General features: G+C 43.4%; 1 protein-coding gene across 1 annotated transcript; it reads right to left on the bottom strand.

Moving 5' to 3' along the window:
- Positions 1-1,908: 1,908 nt before the first annotated feature.
- On the bottom strand, positions 1,909-22,281 carry SP1 (Sp1 transcription factor). The gene is made up of 6 exons (XM_073662949.1): positions 22,127-22,281; positions 21,557-21,642; positions 12,636-14,037; positions 11,085-11,253; positions 9,522-9,721; positions 1,909-6,645 (listed from the first exon to the last, which is right to left on the bottom strand). The coding sequence occupies exons 1-6, from the start codon at positions 22,131-22,133 to the stop codon at positions 6,329-6,331; spliced, it is 2,181 nt and encodes a 726-aa protein (XP_073519050.1). The 5' UTR covers positions 22,134-22,281; the 3' UTR covers positions 1,909-6,328.
- Positions 22,282-22,976: the final 695 nt, after the last annotated feature.

The raw sequence follows: 22,976 nt of genomic DNA, 5'->3' as shown, positions 1-22,976 counted from the left end.
CAGATGTGTCTTCTGAAGCATCTTCCAGATTGCTAAAAGCTCCCCAAAGTTTAAGGAATGAAGACTCAATCAGTGGGATCATACATCCTTGAAGTGACAGCTGAGCTGGAGGACTCCACAGCCTAATCTGCTTGCATTGGTAGTGATGAGATAGATCTAATCCTAAAGCCAAAGAACCCCCTTCTGCAGGTTCTGAGTCAAAAGACACCATGTTAGCTACTTCTGCTAGAATATTTATTTACTTTACCAAGAAGTTCTGGCTCCTATACCATTTGGTCAGGATTAAATTCTGAAAATTTCTTAAATTAAATAGGCCCAAGATACCCACGGCAGCAGGTCACATCGCCCAGGTATGACATTGCATTTTGGATTGAGTAGCAATTAAGAATAAAGTTCCTGATCTAATGATGATCAGACTTTGGGTCCCAGAAGAAAAGATGTATTTATTTGTTTTTTTTTTTCTTTTTTAAGTCCAGGATTCCCAAGAAGACTTTTCTGGAGTCTGATCATGGATCCAACAGTCTAGCCGGTTATCCATCCGCCCAAGCATTGAAAGATTAATTGAATATCTTTTAATAGCTGCATATTGCATTGGGTAACACTGAGGATATCGGTCAAGTAGGGGATAATATTTATGGAGTTCTGCTGCCAATTCTGCCATGACCTGTGAAGATACAAAAGGGGCTGATGTAATTCCAAAAGGTGTACATCTGAGCGGGTAATGATAATGTTAACTAGCTGATGAGAAATCCAGAGAAGCTGTTGAGACACTGCATAAATAGGGATACGGTAAGTCATTCAGGTCTGTAATATAGTTGACTGCCGATTTCATGTTCACCATTTTGAACTTCCTGAGTAAAATTTGTTTAGAGATTTCTGGTTTATCATGCGAAACTTCCATTTTTTTTAAATCAAGGAAAGTCTTAAATAATGACCTGTTACCTGATCTTCTAGTGAGACAGAACAGAACACCTAAAACATAGTAAATCTCTAACAGCATTGTAGTGATTTTTAAAAATTATGTTCTGACAACAAGTCTGGCAGGTGGGGTGGGGGGTTGTAGTTAAAAAGGCTGTACCATAACCTTCTTTGATAACATTTGCTATCCAAGAAATGTTGACAGAATAAATCCCACTGGCTGGCAAAGATTTTCAACATTGTTGCTACAAAAATGGCATTGTTTAGGAGGCGAAAGAGTCGCTTTGGCTGACACGGAATAGAAAAGAAATCTTCCCTTTTCCTCCCTTGGCATAACCCCACCTACTATTTTTCAAAAATTTTAGCTCTTGGCATCAGTGCATGAAAAAAAAAAAAAAACACAAAAGTGCAAAACAACTGGTCCCACTGTGAAAATCAAACACTGGGGGAAAAATGACTGCGTGAACGAAAAACATTGGACTGCTTTTGAAGTCATAAGGGTATGTACATACACAACATCTTTTCCGGTGACCGAACTGCCGAGAGTTTAAGCGAAGCTGCTTCAGATAAATGCTGGAGCACTTTCCTAAAGAGACTTTGTCGTAGTTTTTTTTGTGGCTGTGGCGACGCCTTTTTTCTTTGCTTTCCTCTAGAGTCGTGAAAAATGAATGTTACTTTAAACCGCTCCAGAATCCAAAATCCATGAAGAGGTTGGTAGAAGTAACAAAAAAACCTGAACATATGCACAGCACCGTTTTCTCATTGCAGAGTACAATGTTCATTTTTTGCAGCGCTTTTTCTGCCTGGAATAGATATGTGCACATTCCCTAAACGTGCTACATATTGCACCTCGGCCTTCGCTATGGTAGTGCTGATTTTGGTGTAGTTTTCCTTTTGATCTACAGTAATTCAGACAAATGTTTAAATGGGTGAAAAACAGTCAACTAAAAAGACAATGAAAGATAACTAAAGGAAACAAAACACCAGATCTGATAGAGCTCTTAAGAGACTTTATTAAAAACAAAAATGTAATTAAAGTTTACAAATGAGTTATAAACTACAGTAATTGTCACCTTTGTACAAAAGAATGGTTTTAAAATGCTTCCCATATTATACCAGGATAAAAAAAAAAAGATCATATAACATTACAAAAACTTTAGCTTTTACTTATTGCCAGGGTTAGAGTTTTAGGCACGGTTTATACATTCCCAGAGGTTTTAGAAAAGTTAATGGCTTGAAGTATACTGCCCAAGAATGAAAGTAAGCAGTAGAGTAGACTTAAGAATACAGAAACATTAGCAAAGTATAAGACAAAACTGATCGAAAAAGGAAAACCACTAAGCGAAATCAACACTATGTACATTTATTGTCATCAGCTCATCTCACTGGAGTCCAGGATTCACCAACACTTATTTGTAGCAGAATTGTACCCAAACAAGCTTAGTATTGGGGTCAATTTTATTGAGTGATGACCCTCAACTTACAATGAACCAAATCTTTGACTTTGTTGCTCAGTTTAAATTACAGTACATTAATTCACATAATTCCTATGAAAGGCCATGGAGGCCGGTTACACTGAACAAATCTTTGCTCTTCATCAATGACAATACGACATGGAAGCCCAATTACGTGTGAAGATCCATTAAGTTTTCAGGCAGCACGACCTATAGAAGATGACATTATGTGCAGAGTAGATGTAGACCTCTATTTGCTCATCTTTCTAACAGTTTTCAGAAAATTGCAATGACCGTATTAAGGCTCCTCAGGTGGTATTTTTCTCTTTTCGATGGCAGCCTTTAAAATAACCGTTGATCGGCTGTCGTGTAATATCTTGAGACAGACCTATCAAACGTCCCACACACACACACACGAGACAATCGTTAATAGATCGTTTTGTGCCCACAGACACGTCATTGTTCTCGGCAGCACCGGTTCTGTTTACACAGGAGGATGTGCTGCAGAGAATGAGCATTTTTATGGAAGCTTTGAAATAATTTCAAATGCCCCCTTAGTCTTTATAGTAAGACCTTCCATCACTGCAGTTGGCTGAATAGGAGCCCAGCTATATTAAGAGGCTATCCAGCCCACATAGAATATCTTACAGCTCACTAGCTTCATTGGACACATTTCACAATACATTTATTTTTGGTGAACCATCTACGGGTCAGCACCCATCACCTACATATCGTCTTATCCATTGAACAAAATAAATTATCCATTCAAGGTCATAACAGGTTACTAACCTGTCCCCACTTGCTCAAGAAATTGAGCCCCTCTCCTCCATGTGCTGGGCCGGGATCAGAGCTCAGGTCAATTCAAATGAAAGGAGACAAAATGTAGAACCAGAAAAGGCCATGAACAGAAGGGTTGTTTTCCTGATCTTGTACTTGGAAGAAACCGAATAATGCCTTTGGTACAAGTTTCCTGATAGGTCTCATAAAATGTAAAAACATTTTTGAGACCTACCAGTAAAGTCTTAGATTAGTCTTAAGGAAATAGTCACCAGGTTTTTGCCATTCCATCTGAGAACAGCATATTGTAGGGGCAGATACTCCGCTATATGCTGCAGTTTTGATAAAAACACTTTTCTCTGCTGCAGATCAATCAGTTCTCCAAATATGGAGCTGTTTAACTCCTGCTCACACCACTGATTGGCAGCTTTCTGTGCACACTGTGCATAGGCAGAAAGCTGCCAGGGGTGGGGTTATACGGAGCTCATGAATATGGAGGACTACACGAAAGCAGCTTTACTAGTCCTCTACTGTTAAAATCTGTTTAATCAGCAGTGCGATATCAAAACTACAGCAAGCAGCTCAACAAGTGACATCACTGGAATCAGGGCCTCTATATCATGTTGCTCTCAGATTATGTGCTCAACACATTCAATTTAAAAGGTGTTGTCCTACAATTAACTTATGACCTATCCACAGAGAGGTGAAAGTGTCTGAACACTGGGGCTCAAGCTGACCATCCAAAAAGGTTACACAAGATCTAATTCTCATGAGGCAGAAGTCACATATGTGCACTGTCACTCCATTGTCTATGGAATTAATAACAGAAAGCCAAGCGATGTACACCACGGTCGGTCTTCTAGACAATGAATGGAGTGGTAATTCACATACAGGATTGCCACTTCATTCAAACGTGGTACATAGGAGCACCATTCTCATGAATGCTGGGGGTCCCAGCATTTAGCCACTTTTTCTCTTCCTGTGGATAGGCTTTACTGATGTTGTATCAAGGATACAACCTTCAGGAGTTATTTCATAAGTTGAGCAGAGTTTGTTTGGCTGCCACTACATTTGTATAAATAGATAAGAGATTTATATGAGCCACGTCAGGGGGGGGGGATATGAGAAGTGTACGGTGAGATTTCAGAAAAAAATTTATTGAAATTTCTGGAGATACATATGGAAGGTTTTGTGTTTTACAGACTCCCATCTAACTGCAGGGTAAATTGATAAACTTGGGACCTCTTTGACAGAAGTAGAAAGCGGTAATTTATGTACAAGAAAGTTATATGGAGGTCACAAGTCATAGGACTAAAATAAAACTAAACCGGTACCGACTCCAAGAATCAAGTACATTGACGGGAGGGGGTGGGGCATTTTCGTGAAGACTTAAAATAATCAAATGTTAAAATAATCGGGTGTGATGTACAATAAGTGACAACGGACTGACAATGCATAGCTTGTAACTAATACAACTCTGTCTCCTTCCGTAGTAATCATTCATGGTCTAGCCACATAATGAGATAAGATTAAGGCACAGTCATTGAGAAAACATACAACATCTCCAGCAGATGCCTCCAACCTGAACAGAAAAGCTCAACAAGTCTCATGAAACCGGACCTCCATGATGGACCGATTTCATGTCATACACCACGACCTCCCGAGATCAGCAAACCTCTACCTTATATATTTCTAGAAGCAGAAGTACTCTGTGGAGGGGGTAAACCACTGTATAAAAATACTTTATGTTTACATGTAAGATGTGTGTATAGCTTCATATAAAAATATGTAGGTGAACGCCCTTAAATACAATTTCCAAAAAATAGAAAAAAAAACCTGATGTTTTATGTACACAAGTCATTTAACAAAAAAAAAAAAAAATTTTTATATATTATATATAATACCCTCTTACTCCACTAACATTTTGCAAAGGCTCCAGAACATCAGCAAACGGGACGTGGACACACACAAAAACGGTTACTCTCGTTGCGCCATTATAAATCATTCAATGTCAAGATTTCTCTGCACATTCAGAGACGTTGCGTTCAATTCACCGACAATAACTGTGATCCTCCAGTCAGAACAAGAAGAAAAATAAAACCCCACAAGTTTTCTTAGTGCAGTACAACCTATAAGAAGAACGGGAACTAGCCAACGTGTTCATTATTCCAAAGTCTTACTGTCCAGGGGATTTTTATTGTTTCTGCCTGGACCACGCAATGCCAGCAAATCCTAAAATATCAGTTTAGCCTCCATATTCTTTATACACGCTCTGTATTTTCATGCAACACGCCAAAGCCCTAGAGCAAAGGACTTCATTATACAGAGTGCTTGTGACAACCATATAGCGGTATTATTTCTCCTGCACAATGGGAATGTGACAGCTCGTGAAAAGCAAAAAAAAAAAAAAAAAAAAAGTGGGAAAAATAAAATAAAATTTATACAGAATCCCAGAAAATGCCTCAAATATAAAGTTGATGACTATCTAATTAGGAAAGGTACACGTATTAACAATATAAGGCTATGCAGATTGACCAGATTAAATTTTGGTCTAAGCACTGGTTATATTTTTTGGCATTTTTTTTAATTCCACATTTTAATATCCTCTATATATATGTCTTGTTAAAAATGTATTGCTTTGACAATAATTATAAAGGTTTAATGTTTACAGGATGTACCTTAGGTTTCCTCTGTTTCTGAAAATAAGAAAATAGAAATATTTTATATATATATATATTTATAATAAAAAAGGAAGAATAGATAAGTCCTGGCAAACCTCTTCACGACCTTCACCCTAACAGTCAGGGGCTTTACAGTGGCGAGCGCTGGCTTTCCTTCGGGTGGTATTAAGCTCTGCCACAATCAAGGTTTAATAGCAAGAGGTTTTCCATTTATATAAATACATGGTTACCTTCCTTCCAAACAGGAAGCCCTGTAGATATCTGTAATATATTGTTAATTAACGTGAATGGAGGGGAAAAAAACAACCCAAGAAAACTGCTACAGATTGTGAGTCTCCCCAAGCGGAGGCTGGGAAGATAAGTTGGCACAAACTTCCATGTCACAACGGACGCTTGACATTTTCCATGTATATGCATTTGGACCCATCATTCTTTCATAGCCCAAAACTCCAATACACATTTGCCAAATTATTTACAGTCTGGCCTGAACAAGGCCCCTCAGAAGCCATTGCCGCTAAGGTTGATAGACTGCAGGTCTGCCACTTGCATGACGTTTATGCCACTGCTGGCGAGTCGGGCAATGCCTTCAGGTGATATGGCTTCCATGGCTACCATATTGGTGGTGATGAGGGCCTGTGGGGTGGGAGTGGAGGCAGCGCTTCCATCAGAGCCTGTCCCCCCTTCCAATGTAACTGTTGTCATGGTTATTGGTCCGGACTGCCCCTTCTTGTTTTGATGTGTCTTTATGTGCTTGGACAAGTGATCGCTTCTCATAAATCGCTTTGGACACTCGGGACACACAAACTTCTTCTCACCTATAGAGCAGATGGAGAAGCACATATTACACAGTCATTAAATTCTACAACATGGAAAACGTTACTGGCTTATATTATAACCTGCTATGTAAAACACTATATTATAGTTTCATATTTTTTTTCTTACTTTTGTCCTTTGTCAACCGGATGTGATCGGTTGCAGAGCAGCTCTACCAACTGCATAGTGGCTGATAGGGGGCAGATGGACATTATACCCAATCGATACGACTAGGCGCAGCGCCCATCCGTTGCCGCTATAACTTGATGGAGCTGATCTGCAATTGAGCACATCTGGCCGCCACAGACAGCTGGACAAGATGATCGGCGGGGGGCCGGGTGTTGCACCCCCACCGATCAGATATCGATGACTTACTAAGGAGAGGCCATCAATATAAATGTCCTGGACAACACCTTTAAATTAGGTTTGTATTTAATTTTCTGATGACAGATTCCCTTTAACCCCCTTCATGACCTTGTGATTTTCTGTTTTTTTTTTTGTCATAACTTTTTTATTTTTCCATCAATATAGCCATGTGAAGGCTTATTTTTTGTGGGACGAGCTCTACTTTTGAATGATATAATTGATTTTACCATATAGTGTTACTGGAAAATGGGGAAAAAAATTTAAGCGCGGTGAAAGTTCAAAAAAAAACAAAAAAAAAAAACGCAATTCCACAATTTTTTTTTTTTTTACATTTATTTACCATATTCACTAAATGCTAAAAGTGACCTGACAATCTGTTTCTCCAGGTCATTACGAGTTCGCAGACAGCAATCATGTATAGGTTATTTTTTGTTTAAAGGGAATCTGTCACCGCCTGGCACTTATGTGACCTCTAATATGGGCCATACAGGTGATCGAGATGTAAATCTATAACTACCAGTATGCCTCATATTTAGAGGTCTTGTAGCTGTGAAATGTCTTTTTATTCCTACAAGTTTCTGATGTGTTCCAGTCCCGGGGACTGGAAGAAATCCCCGACTCCTGTGTGAATTATAATGCTTCTTGCCCCCTCCCTTGCAAGTCACAGTGCCTGGATTTGGCTGCTGCAACTGCACATCACAGGGCACTGTGACATGCAGGTGAGGGGGGAAACATTGTAATTCACACAGGAGGTGGGGATTTCTTCCAGGCCCCGGCTCCACAGCATCAGAAACTTGACTTGAATAAAAAGACATTTCACAGCAACAAGACCTCTAATATGAGGGACACAGGTAGGTATAGATTCACATTTCTATCACCTGTATACCCATATCAGAAGTCAGATAAGTGCCATGGGATGACATTCCCTTTAAGTGGTGAAAAACAAAAATCAGAAATTTGTAAGAAAAAAAAATTAGCTTATGTCACCATTTTCCGAGACCCGTAGCATCTCTATTTTTCGGGATCTGGGTGATTGCTTATTTTTTTGTACGCTGAGCTGACATTTTTTATAGATACCATTTTAGGATAGATAAAATGTTTTGATCGCCTGTTATTGCAATGTTACGATGGACAAAAAAAAAAAAAAAAAATTAGTAATTCTGGCGTCTTTTTTCTTGTCGTTCACCGATCAGATTAATACTTTATATTTTCATAGATCGGAGATTTCTGAACACAGCGATACCAATTGTGTATTTTTTTATTTTCAATTGGGCGTTTTGAACTGATGTTATTTTTTAATTTTTTTACCGGCTTCAATAGTCCCTCTAGGACAGGGTTCCCCAACTCCAGTCCTCAAGGCCCACCAACAGGTCATGTTTTCAGGATTTCCTTAGTATTGCACAGGTGATGGAATTATTGCCTGTGCAGGTGATGCAATTATCACCTGTGTAATACTAAGGAAATCCTGAAAACATGACCTGTTGGTGGGCCTTGAGGACTGGAGTTGGGGAACCCTGCTCTAGGAGACTTGATCTCATCGCCTGTGCAACACATAGCTGAAGCCTTGCTATGTGTAGCAGAAACCACAATCTCCTATGAACGCCGGCCACAAGCCAGCATTCATAGCGGATTTACAATTACAGGCACGGGTGTCTTCTGCAGACCCCCCCCCCCCCCCCCCCAAGCTGACATGACAACCCATCAGCGCCCCAGAATCAAATGCAGGGACACCGATAGGCGGCACTTGTGACACGCTTTTGTCCTGCGCATGTTAAATGCCACTGCCAGTGATTGACAGCGGCATTTAATTGCTTAACAGCTGCAGGTGGATCTCTGATCCACCCGTGACTGTTAGAGTTACATAACCGATCAGATCAGCCGTCCTGTGCAGGGAAAGAAGAGAGCTTGACGCCGGAGCCCGCATCAAAGGTAGGGACACGACCTTGGACGTGTCTATATGTCAAAGGTTGTGAAGGGGTTAAATATCTTTATACATGATGAGCTTCAAATCCCTTAAATCCATTCATGCAGGAAAAAGAAAATCCTGATCATCTCCAGCTGCAACTACGGGATATTCTCCAGACTACATTTTTAGCATTAAAAGTGCAGTGTACGTTAACAATCCATGTCTTACATTAGCACGACGTAAGCTGAGAACAAGGTGTGCGATGCCATTCCCATGCAACTCCCATACAGGGGAAATGGAGCAGTACAGAGTCCTTAATGAAATCAATGATTTATCTAAGTAATGCACTAACATCCAGTGACCTCCAGCTGACGGTAGGTATGGTGATGAGGACCAACTGGTAAACGCCTCTTGCCTTTTTTTAAAGGGTATTTCAAGGAGTCTTCTAAACCCCAACATACCTTATGGAAGCTTTGGATCATCTTTAGTAAGCTCCACTACACTTTGCAAGCACCCCTCTTTAGCGCATTAATTACTTACATAGTATCAGAATTAGGAAGCAATGACCACATAAGAAAACATGCGTTACTACTACACATTACTCACCAGTGTGGGTACGCTTGTGCCTCTGCAGTTCGTCACTTCGTGTAAAACGCTTTCCGCAGAACACCCAGGTGCAGACAAAAGGTCTTTCTCCTGTATGCCAACGCAAGTGAGCCCTCAGGTGCGATGTCTTTCCATAAACTTTGCCACAGCCCGGGATGTGACAGATGTGCTGTTTTTTCTTCCCTGGATCACTAGAACTCCTGAGAAGAGAATTTGTTTGAAAATGAAAACTGAACCCATGTTGTAGAGTAAGCGATCAGGGGAGGATATTAGCACATGCACGTTACAGGATGCAAGGAAACTGTCAGTAGGTGAATAGCACTTGATGAACAGATTCAAGCGGCCACTTCATCCTTTGCCATGACCAGAGTGTGCAGCTTTTACCAGGGCTGTGCAGTCGGTAAGCCAAACCTTCGACTCAAACTCCTCAATTTCCACGACACTGACTCCAAGACTCCGACTCCCTCATATATGGCTCATGTGTAAGTGATAAATTTACTGTAGCACAGATTCATCTCAGCTAAAAGTCTAGACCCTTAGATCAGGAATAGGACAGACATTTATAGGACATTTCATAACTTTCCTAAATTCTTATGAAAAAATATCCCCACAAACTGCATTGAGTTACTGTACCCAATTTTAGGAGTCGGTCCATTTTATACAGACTCCACAGCCCTGGCTTTTACCTCACTCAACACTGAGCGAGAGAACCCAATTTGTCTTAAAAATAAAACATTACATAAGACACTGAACTACGTGTTTTCTTTTGTTTTTTTAAACACGTCCCCCACCCATTCATAAAAAAAAATGCTGAAAAGAATTGACATGCTGCAGATCTGCAACCACTTCAAATCTGCAAGCAAAAGAAGAAACGTGCACGAGATGTCAGAAATCTCATTTAATTTGCTGATTGTGAAATGCTGTTTTTTTGGGGGGAGGGGGAATCAAAATGAATCAAATAATACAACCTGTACATATATACACTTAGCTTGTGCTGTGTACGGTGGGCTGGGGCAGGATCTTATCACAGGCAGAATTAAGGCCCCTATATACATTAGGTGGTGTTGGCTGAATGATTGTTCAGCAGACAGCCATCTGGCCAGACTCCTTCATACACAGGAACTCACGTAAAAAGTTGGAGACCCCATAATCACAAATCTCACCAAAATTGAAGGGCTCAGATGACTTGTCTATAGGAGCCTTTACAATGAAACGTAACACCTCTATTATAAAACTGGAGACCATCCGCATAGGATCCACTGACAACAGGTGACATCCTGTTCATGACACCGATCATCTCCACAACACTCAGAAGTCAATGAGTTGTGTTTGGAGATGAAAAAAAAATTACCTCTGTGCATTCGCCAGACAACTTATTGATTTCAATGCATGATGTCTAATGCTTGTTTCTCCTGTGGGATAAAAAAATCCTAACAGGTCCATGTTAGGAGGACTGTCACCCAGAACAGCATTCTCTGGATTATACAAACCCATTAATGTTTACATGGTACCTGATCATTGAACATTCACAAGTTACATCTCACTGTTCCTGGTGACCCTTACCTTCCCTCGCTGTCTTTACAGTAAGGACAAGTACAAGCCTCTCTGCGCATTCTCCGTCCAGGTTGCGGTTGGGGATCTGGGCTGGTTTCACCCTCTTCCATGGCAGAATGATCCTCATGTAACCCATCAGCACCAGCAGCATGAATGCTTAAGTGGCCACTTCCATCTCCTGTTTTGGGAAGAGAAAGGGTTAGAAATCATATGACATGGAAGCTCATCTTGGGCACAACCCAATAACCAATGGACTGATTACAAAGATGGCATCTACTACAAATATAACCCTTCTATATACGGAAACAATGATACCAAGATTATTAATAAGCTGAAGGAAAGACTCAATACAAACTGTCTATATTTACATCAATAGAATGAATGGAGGGCAGACAGGCAGCAGTCAAGACGAAGTACAACATCCTGGGATCACAAATCCTTGTAGCACAGTGCCCCCTTGTGGTGGAGATTTTCCTAAACAGCCATGAGCATAGAGCTGTAGGTACGGAGCTGTGCTCCCGCAGAAGCCCTTCATACGTAAAGAATACAATGGATCACAATATTGGTTGTGAATTTGTAATGAAATCAGGCAGAAAAATAAGTCTGCGTGCACTCGAAGGTTTAAGGTCAGTACCATAAAGAAAGCCCAAATATAGCTTCATACAAAATGAAGAAGCAATTTATCCCCGTGTACAAAGATTAAGGCATCCATTTTATCTATTAAGGTGCACAACAAATTATTTAATGCGGTTTTCATGGTGGAGGTAGTGCAGAGAAAGAAGGCTTGTTACCAGCATGAACATAGAAAACCCACACCAGTTACATATGTTTAATACCAGTAAGTTATGCCGTTATTTTATCAGATATGCGAGACTGGTACCTGCAAACTCAACACTAAACTTGTAAAACCAGTGTCGCTGCTACAAGACATCAGTCACCGAGAACAAGGAAACAAATATCGTCTGAGTCACCGAGCTGGGGACAAGTCACTGGAAAGGAGGTTTGTTGGGACCAGATTACATCACTGACATAGATACATCTATCTCTATAAAGCTTCTTGCATGAAATATTTACATTTTATTCCTACATATTCAGATTTTATTTTTTTATAATTGTTTTCCTTTCTATTTGATATCCTTGATATCAATTTTTGTAGTATAAATTCTTGAAATACATGAGATTTTTAATTTAAGTAATTTATATTAACAATCTCCCTCCCCTCTATAAACCTGTGAGCCTATGGATGATGAACGCCACTGTATGCCTATATGTGGCATATATTCGCAGAATCAGTAGTGAAACCCTCCTGAGCTAGACCCTTAAAATACACAGCAAACACGGTGCTCATGTTCAGTTACTTGCAGAGTTGTAAGGCGCTGCAAAATATTTTTTCTACTAAAAATGACTATTTACTGTGGCCTTTAGTACTCTGTTAGATCAGTCCCAAAAATGGTATCCTGTTATGGTTGGGCAAGTTTCTAGCTGCCCTGGCTACCTGTTCATCAATAACATTCAACAACCATTTGATGTAAAGTCGAGGGCAACGTGTGACAGACTTACCAGTTGCACTGGTTATTGTCAGGGGAACCCCTTGAAGCTGGTGTACTTGTATACCAGAGGCTCCTAAGGCACCAAGGTTAATGGTCTGAAGGCCAGGCATTGATGAGAGTTGAGCAGCATTCAGGGTCACTGTGCCTGGCATGGAGGCGGCAGCATTGCCCGCCTGCCCCAGAGATAGACCTTGCATAGGTGCAAGAGTGATTGTCTGAGCTTGAGGATTTTGCACCTGTAGGTTTTGTAACTGGATGGTTTGCCAAGTAACCTGCCCGTTTGGACCAACTGTGGGCGTACGGATTATGATGGGACTACTGCTGGGAAGAGTTTGAATCTGAAGATTTTGCAGGGCATCTTGTGAGATGGCTTGTGCACTGAAGGTTTGGCCGGAAAGTTGAGCGGCTTGTAAAGTCTGGATAGCCTGTCCACCTTGTACAATCTGTGGCTGAATGAGGATCTGTTGCTGCTGAGATTGTTCACAGTCTTTCTGTTGGCCCTGCTGCATGGTGGCATTGGTTTGCTGGACAGAGTCCGTAACCAAGCTGAGCTGGCCGCTGGACCTCTGAATCTGGACGTTGGTCCCAGGAGTGCTGCTGCCACTGCTGCAGTTCAGAAGGTTCACACCGCTAGCAGTGGTGCTGGTGGAGAGACTATTGGCGTTTGTAAAGAAGGTGTTGGCCTGAGAGGTGACCAGCTGCGAGGTACTTACACATGAAGTAACAGGCTGGGAGTTATCCTGAGTGGCACCGCTCAGGGTCACCGCCTGAGATGTGGGGGTCAGAGAAGCTGCGTTCACAGGGAGAAGGGTGATATTGCCATTAAGAGCAACAGGAACATTGGTCAAGTACTGGGTCTGCCCTGAAAGGACATTGTTCGCTAGACCCATCCCCTGAATAGGGACAGCTTGCTGAAGAAGGTTGGGCATGGCAGCAAGTATGTTTCCTGCACCGCTTCGATTGGTGGTAATTATCTGTTGATTGCTAGCTGGGATGATCTGCAGCTGTCCAGAGACATCCTGCTGGACATTGACCTGAGGGGCAGTGGTAAACTGGAGCTGCTGCCCATCCATTGTCTGGAACTGTGGTATAACTTGATACTGAATGTTAGGCATGACACTCTGCAGACTGGCCAGGACCTGCTGATTCTGCACATTCGGGGCAGCAGCCACCACAAACTGTTGTCCAGGGGCTATTGGACGATTCTTTGAAGAGCCATCTCCTCCAACGTGATCCTTGGATGTAGCAGCTGTAGATATAATTTGCCAGCCGTTGGCTGTCTGTGCTATTTGGGCAGTGCTCAAATCCAGTTCTGTTGCACCCTGCTGCTGGCCAGCACCATTTCCGTTTTCAGGAGGCTCGATTCTACTACACGTGGCAGCCAATAAAGCAAGCGGAGAAGGCTGGGAGTCCTAGCAAGAGGGGAAAAAAAGAAAGGGTAAGTAAAATATTAATGAAAAAGTCAGCCAAGTATAAAGCAAAGTGTTCTGGTGTGAATGCCACAGCATCAGCGGGGCTCTGGAATCAGGACACAAGGTCCTGGTGTCATTATGTCATATGACTATCAATCAAAATTAACCCAAACATTTTGGACCAGGCAATTGGTTAAGAGTCACATGGACTTTCTTCAATTTTACAAAGACACTAATGCCTGACAGGTAACCAGAGAGGTAAGCACAGGACAGGAAAACAACGACGCCAAAGAATTATACAACACTAACAAGTGTAAAGAGAAACTACTGAAACCAGTCACTGGGTTCACATCCACCAAGGGATCTGCAGGATCTATAAAAGCTAAAACCCAAAACATAATGTGTCATTAGAAAGTTACCGAGTGTTTAAATGTTTCTTTTTCAATGTTAAACATGTTTAAATAGAAATATTTTTTTGTGCACTCCGCCCATAAAGCCAATAAGCCGAAACTTCCTGATCTGTAGCAGTCACTTCTCAGTTGTCATCTCATTATTATAGGCAGGAATATAATGAAAGGTAACACTTCTATATACAATAGAGAGCACAGGATCCATCATTCACAACAGGTGATGTCACAGGTCACCTCCTCCCCCTCCCTGCACAGAATGCTTAGAGAGCTCGCCTATAAGACAACATCTTTAGACTAGACTAACTATACCAACAGATATGATTAAATGGATTACGGCAATCTAATATCGTATCTCCTCATTCATAAACCATAAGGGGCAAGGACACACCACTGCATCATGTCTATTAGTTTCAATTACTTGAAAGGTTTTAAGTATGTAACGTTAAGAGCTGAGAAAAAGGATTCACAGGATCCTGGTCCAACAGCCATTGCAGTAGCATGTGACCATCAGATCAGAGCAACGGGAACCTCCGACCGGCTGACTTGCCTGATTAGTAGGCCAGGTGCAACATCATGTGTGCATTATGCCAGAAGCTGAAAGGTATTAGGGGGTTTGCACGGCTCTGGTCCAGTGACCAAGGTTCTCCAAATCTTTTTGTTCAACTCTAGCGAATGCTGGTTTATTGAAAAGCAGAATAAGGGTTGTTCCACTACTTCTGACAACTTATTCTACCCAGCACCGATGACAGAGCTGTGCTGTTCAGCTCAGCAACTAATAACATCCAGCGACAACCAAAATGGAGAACTGATCATGGGGTGCCAGATGTCAGAGCACCAATCTGATATCGATGACTTCGCCAAACGACATAGGTCATTGAAGTAGTAGAACAACCCTTAACGCAATTTCACATACATGTACGTAATTGCAGGGGTGATCAGGAACTTAGCCTCCCCCACACATGCGGCAGATACCGGCTATATTAAATGGCTGTTATCTGTCTTACAGCAGTGGCCGTGATGATCTGTAGCTGTTATCCATTTAAAAGCCGCTGTCAATCTGACAGGGACATTCATTTTTTTTTTTTTTTTTTTAAACAGACCTATTTGGTATTGCCATGTTCATAAAAGTCTGAGCTACCAAAACAAAAAATAAAATAACCCAATCAGTAAATGCCATAACGATTAGAAAAAAAAATATCAAAACACAAGTAATGTGATTTTGGTCACTACACCTGCAAAAATAAAGAAAAAAAAAGAAGATGTAATTAAGAGATCAAAATGTTACATGTAGCCAAAAATGTTACTAATAAAAGCATCACCTTGTCAAAAAACAAGCCCTCATCAAGCTGCTTTAATTGAAAAACAAATGTTTTGGCTCTTGGAATATGCTGAAAATTGTTCCTCTACTTTGTATAATGTTTATTTTTTTCCTGCTTTTTAGTCATTATTCATTCCACACATTGTGCTCCTCCCGTAAAGTCACAGGAGCCATTTGAAGGGCATTTCAATATTTAAACTCTTTTCTATCAAATTCCCCTATCACAGAGGGTGGTAAAATAGCCCTAGTTACAGGGGAAATTCAGCTTCCTGCCTGCATAAAACAGGTGACAGAGTCTCTTAGAAACAAGCAGCTCATTGCTCCCGCCTTACACGCAGCACTCACATGATCATTAGGTCTGGAAGAGTAAGCGCTGTCAGTGCTTCCTATACTGTATAGGCAGGACTTGTTCAATGCTGAGTATATAGCAGTCATCAAAGCAAAAACAGCAATAAACCCTTTCTGCCCTCTCTATGGCGAGGTCGGGTATGTTTCACAGCTGGCTCCCCGCTCCAGCACTATCTTATGCAGTGACGTTTCAGAATGTGACTGCAGACCGCCTGGACGTTTAGGCTGTGTGCCCACGATGCGTTTTTTTTAAGCGTTTCCGCAGCGGCAGAAACGCTGCAGAAACGCTTAAAAAATGCATGGTAGAAGGCCTGCCATGTTCCCCAATGATAATCCGGATGTTATTTTGCGGAAGTGCTGCGTTTTCACCGCCATTGACTTGCATTGAAACGCATGGATTATGCATCACTGCATATGTAGGTGCGCATTCCACGCGTTTCAATGTGCGAATGGTACCCGGGTGTGGAGGACAGGAGACTCTCCTCCTGACCCGGGTACCACAGAATCTGTGAAAAAAAATAAAATATAAAATGTTATATTTACCTTCTGATGGCCCCCGCTGCACTTGTCCTCCCATGCCAGCAGCTCGCTATGGACTGAAGGACCTGCGGTGACGTCATAGTCACGTGACAGGCAGGTCCTTCAGTGTACCACGATCTGCCGGCAAGGGAGAACGGCGCGAAGCAAGACTGCGGGGGCCATCGGAAGGTAAGTATAGATTTATTTTTTACCATTCTTTAAGGTCACACTATATAAATCCATGCCGTTTGCATGGATTTATATAGTGTGACCAAGTTGACAAGCACTTTCCAAGTGATTCTAAAATCGCTTGTCAACCCTCATGCGGAAATGCATGTGAAGAACGCTTCACATCCGCATGTCCCTGGCAGGAAAAACGCATGTACAATCCGCATGCATTTTTTTCTGCCAGGGAGATGCAGAAACGCTCAGGAAAAATCCGGAGCATTTCTGCATCGTGGGCACATAGCCTTATAGTCTATGAGTGGCACAGTAGTTAAAGGGAACCTGTCAGCTGATACATGTGTCCTCTGGTTTGGGCAGCATGTATCAGCACCTGGCTGTGCAATCACAGTCATGCATCTTTTAACTCTGAAATGCTGCTGCGTTTTAGAGAAAAACATACTTTTACTAACCGCCTGGGACCAAGCTGTTACATTGACTAGTCGTACAGGCGAGTCCACGGCGGCTTCTCCCCGCTTGCAGACAGTGACTGGCAAGCCTCTGACTATAGGTGCACACAGGCCGAAGCTTGTCAGTCAGTGGGTGGGGAGAAGGCACCGGGGACCCACAGATACGGCTCAGTCCCCAGCAGTGATTAAAAGTATGTTTACCTCAAATGCTCCTCCCTTTCAAACTAAAACGTGCATGCCTGCGATCGCACAGCCAGGGGCTAATGCATGCTGTCCAAGGTTTGGGCAGCATGTATCAGCTGACAGGGTCCCTTCAAAGAAGCTTCAGTGACAACAGCTGAACACAGGACAAGGCAGTCAGCCTCACTTGTCACCTTCTGCATTGTTTCTATTTACTAACCAAGGCAACTTCTGTCTGACAGCTTACACAAAAACCTGCAGGGGGCAGTAATGGCATCAGACAGAATTACAGTTTACACTCAAAACATTACGCCTACCAAACATGTCCGGTGATGAATATGATAGCGGTCACATCATAGATGTATAGCAGCTTGGCTGTGTCATATGCAGCTTTCCGAGGTTTATGTGAATTGAAACAAGAATATAGTAAAGCTTGACAGGACTCCTCAGACTCGCCGTCTCGCCCACACCAATATCGGCATTGCTGCCAATCACTGGAGCACGGGCAGGGACGGCAGGTGTCAGCTCTGCCATCGCATGATTTTACTTGTACCCACAAGCCTTGCACGTAACATTTGTACTGCTGAGCATTTATCTTAGCAAGTACAAGCAATGCCATCATTGTGTTATCGCCTACAGTTATTTAACTCTACATGTGCCAGATCACTAGGTTTTGTAAATGCATTTAAGGTGATCCACTCACCAGTGATTATACACTGGTAAGAAAATCAAAGAAGTTGTAGTACCCCAAAATGACTACAAAATACAGTAAAGTTAGTTTAAAAAAAAAATTAAATTTTAAACCACACAGATTTTCCTCCATTAAACACATGTGGTATCTCCACGTGATTAAAAATCTGACCTATCAAAATATAAAAAAAAATAGCAATCAGTAAACAGCGTAGCAAAAAGAAAATATGCTAGAACTGTGGTTTCTTTGCAGCAGCAACAGAGCAAAAAGAAATGCAATAAGAGGTGATCAAAGCTACCCCAAGATGGACTCAAAATAAACATCAGCTCAGGATGCAAAAAACACCATCACCAGAAAATATTACGGATCCCCTAAAATGACGACAAGCCATTTTTAACTCAAATTTTCAATATTTTTTTTCTATTTACGTGGTAAAAACAAAAACACTATGCATGGTTGCTATTGTCATAATCATATGTCCATGTCATTTTTTATCATATAATGAATTTTGTAGTCATCCCCCCCCCCCACACTTGAATTTTTTCCCCGCTTTCCAGTACATTGCATGATAAAATGGATGGCATCACTCAAAAGTAAAACTTGTGCTGCCAAAAAACTATTTCACATGAACTTTCCTAGTGGAAGTCCAGCTTTCTGTCTTTTTCATAGTAATACCAAGAAAACGGATGCTAAATGTGATACTTGAGTCTGACTGCAGTTTATCAAAAGGCGTCTTATACACATGAAGTCTGAAATCCGTAACTGACATCTCACCATTTAGCAATCTTATAATATAGCTTATCGGAAGAGGATGCAGGGGCTAAAATGGGCAACTATAAGATATACAGTGTTCTGTTCATTCTTGGGAGAAGAAAAAAATAAATAAATCAGGCAACACCTTTAAAAAGGTTATTCTGATGTTATTTAGAGGGGTCGGCCCCGTCTGAACCACTGTTTTCCCCCAGTAAAATAGATAGATAGATATACTCGCCTCTGGTGCCGTTTCAGCTGTGTCAGCATTGGCTCTGAAATCAGCCCTCAGAGTGATAGCGCTGGAACACCACCAGAGGTGAGTATAGATATTATTTTACTGGGGGAAACATGGAGTGTACAGTTTGGGCCAGCGGCACAACAATATAGCTGGACTGACTATTCAATCCACAAGGAGGGCAATGCTGCCCAGCAAGCAGGAAGCCGGGAAGCTGCGAGAAAGCTATGAGACAATCCCTTTAAAGCGGTTGTCCACCTATGGAGACTTTTTCTTTGCTTAAACGCATGTATTTAGAGATACAATAAAAGAGTTTTTACAATTGGGTTTCATTAAAACATTTGCACCGCTTGCCTTCTATAGCCTGTGTTGTACTGTACTGAAGAATGAGTTAACAGAGTATCTGTCAGCCTTTATGACAGCAAGACCAAGTGTTTGTAGCCCTCATCTCTCAGAAGCTCTCAGCTGATTTCAGACCACATCAAGCTTGAATGTGCAGGAAAAACAAAGCGGTAAAAGGTGCAAGATTTTTAATGAAACCCAACTGAAAAAAAAAAAAAAAATTGTCCTGGAAGGTGGACAACCCCTTTAAAACTGATGACATAGGCAGATCACGTGGCACTGCAGGGGTTAATAGAGACCATCATCTGAACGTTCCATATAGAACACATGTCAAACACTGGCCCACAGAGTGAGTATATTTGGCCCACAATGCTGGGCAGGTCACCCGCTCGCCACCGCACTTTCATCCACCGTTACACTTTCAGCTATACCAGCATCCTAGATGCCGATATGGTTGAAGGCAACGATGGAGGAAGGAGCATCAGCCTATGCTCCCTCTCCCATCATTCCACCTCTGCATCTGACGTCATTACAACGTGCCCGCTGTACTGATGTGCAGAGGATCGGAAGGCACCATGAAGAAACCGAAACAGCAGGGGACAGGGTAGAGGTGAGTATTTTATCTTTATTTTTTTAACATGGGGACCATTACAGTGCACAGAGCACTATGTGGGGCCATTATAGTGCACGGAAGGCAATGCAGAACCCTGTAATACTCAATGGAGCACTATGTGAGGCCCCTAATATTGTATGGAGGGCTGTGTGGGGATTACAGTTGGAGAATCATACTTTTACGTGGTCACCATTCTTTGTCGTAGGGCTGTGGAGTCGGTAAGCCAAACCTCCAACTCCTCAATTTCCTCGACTCAGACTCCCTCATACACGGCTCATGTTTAAGTGATAAATTTACTGTAGCACAGATTCATCTCAGCTAAAAGTCTAGACCCTTAGATCAGAAAGAGGACATTTCATAACTTTCCCAAATTCTTATGAAAAAAATATTCCCCTTAAACTGCATTGAACTATTGTACCCAATTTATTATATATTTTAGGAGTTGCAGTCCATTTTATACCGACTCCACCAAAATGGACACAGACTCCACAGCCCTGCTTTGTCAGGGAGATTGTGGGATGGGGGGAGTCATCATACAGTGTTTGACTGTGTTTGGGGGGCACTTTTGTTTGCATCATGCGTTATTATTCAAGGTTTTTTTTTTTTATCATTACTTATTTAAATTAGACATTATGCTTTTTACTGCCCTACGTATAATAAACTATTGGAATAATTTAATGTTTAGATCTATTAATGAAAATGTTTTGTTTGTGGACAACCTCTTGTAAGTTTGTTTCCATATGAAAAGGTTCATTGTTATATTTGATAAGGAAAAACTTCCTAAATTGTAGACTTTTTAATAAACATCAAGGTTGGCTTGAGACTTTGCGTCTGTGTATTTGCAGACATCTTTGCTATATGAGGTTAGTACAGAATTGGCTGGTCAAATGACCCTGCAGGTCCATTCATCAGCCGTCGGTATAGGATGAGGACAGAACTGGCTGGTCACGTGACCCTGCAGGTCCATTCATCAGCCCTCGGTATAGGATGTGAGGACAGAACTGGCTGGTCACGTGACCCTGCAGGTCCATTCATCAGCCCTCGGTATAGGATGTGAGGACAGAACTGGCTGGTCACGTGACCCTGCAGGTCCATACATCAGCCCTTGGTAGCTGCAGTGCCAGTCAGTAGGATGGCAGCGCTTCCTAGTCACAGCACACACTGCCACCACATCACTACAGGAAGCCCTGCCAGATCTCGGCCATGATCGCTCATCCACACGCCAGCATGGACCCATCCGCAGCCAATACAGTTAACCCCCTCAGGGAAAGCCACCCCCATCCAATTGTGGCCGCATGTAAACAAACCAGCGTGAGAATCCCAGAGCAGGAGGGACAGTACTGGAGGACGGGTCTCCGGAGCCAGCCCCCTGTGGGCAGTCAGTCAGTGGTGGGTTGGCAGCCGGGCTGCAGAGCTGACAACTCCCCGCCGTGTGGCGTGCTGAGGGGGGAGGGCTGCTCTCTGGTGGGCGCACATACCTGCCCCTTCTGGGTGAAGCCGCCGCCTCCTCCCGCCCGGCTCTCTGACTTCCCGGCGGCGATGTCCTCGGTGCTGGGCTCCTGATCTGCGGGTCAGAGAAGCGGCCTCGTTATCACAGTGCACGCGATCACACAATACAACATGGCGGGCAGGCCGCCACTTCCGGGACACGGGCCCAGAGGGAGAGGCCGGCAGCCGGGGGGCGCGTGGGGGCATGTCCGCAGTGGGCACAGCACGAGGTCGCCACGGAGGAGGGGGGCAATTGTACACTTCTATCCCACCCACCTACCCAGGGGGACAGCGAAAAGGGCGGGAGAGGTGGAGAGACGGGCGGGAGGGAAGCTCGCCACCACCTCCGAATGTGGGGCAGGAAAAAGGGGGCGAGGTAGTGCGGGACGGCGGGGCGAGGGCGGATATCACAGGCCGCACAGCCCCCTGCCTCCTCCGGTAACACCGGCCTCCGCCGCAGCTGACCCCGCCAGTCCTCACACCGCTCCTCCCACCCTCTAGCGGTCTTCTCAGTCGGGCAAGCCTGGCTGCCGCCCCCGGCTCCGTCCGCCATTACTTACCGCTCATGTTGTCTTGGGGCGCAGGCACTTCACACTAACCTCGGCCGACGATAGCTACCTAACCTGCCTGCCGCGCGGCGGGGACGGAGAGCGGGCGTGGCTACGGGCGGAGATGGACAGTCTGCCTAACCACTCCCGCTGAGGGGCGGCTCCACCCGCCCAATGGGGTGTCACGGTGGGCGGGAGAAGGCGTATGACTGACAGGAGCAACCAACCAATGAAAGACCTTGCGCTCCGCCCACAGCCACGGAGTGACGAACTTGTACGACTGGGGGAGGGTGGAGGTAGGAATGTGGCATGGGCGGGAACAAGGGCGTCGCTCTCTTCCTCTTCTCCTGCCGAGGCCGAAAATATGACTGACGCGCCGTGCGACCAATCACAGTATGAGTGAGGAGAGCGACCCCGCTGACGGGAGCCAATCAGCGCAGGCCGCACAGGAGCACGTTACAGTGATCCCTGGCGTGGTGGGTGGTTGGTATTGCGCAAGATTAGGCGCCATTTCAAAGTTGTTTTAATGTAACGAATACAGGTGACCTTAGTAAAAGGCGCTGGTAGGGTCTGGTGTGGAAGACTATGGGGGAGACCTGACACAGCTATAGGGGCTGGCTGGTCACCCAACTGTGCCTAAAACCCCTAAATTCAATATATTTTACCTATACCCCTGAGCTTCTGTCCCAGCACTGCCGAGTCCCCCACTGCGCTCCCCAAACACGCTGCTTTTGTAACTGCTGTGGCCTGTGATTGGCTGCAGCTGTCACATGACCGTCCCGTATCGTGACTATCGGGTGGGGACCTGGGCCGGCCGCGGGGGTGGGTAGGGGGCGTATTACCGCCATTGTCCATTTCACTA

This window comes from Phyllobates terribilis, unplaced genomic scaffold (assembly GCF_046119375.1).
Source record: "Phyllobates terribilis strain yellow unplaced genomic scaffold, ASM4611937v1 Scaffold_2__4_contigs__length_985480577, whole genome shotgun sequence".
NCBI classification, from domain to species: Eukaryota; Metazoa; Chordata; class Amphibia; order Anura; family Dendrobatidae; genus Phyllobates; species Phyllobates terribilis.
This window is presented reverse-complemented; position numbering and strand designations above follow the sequence as displayed.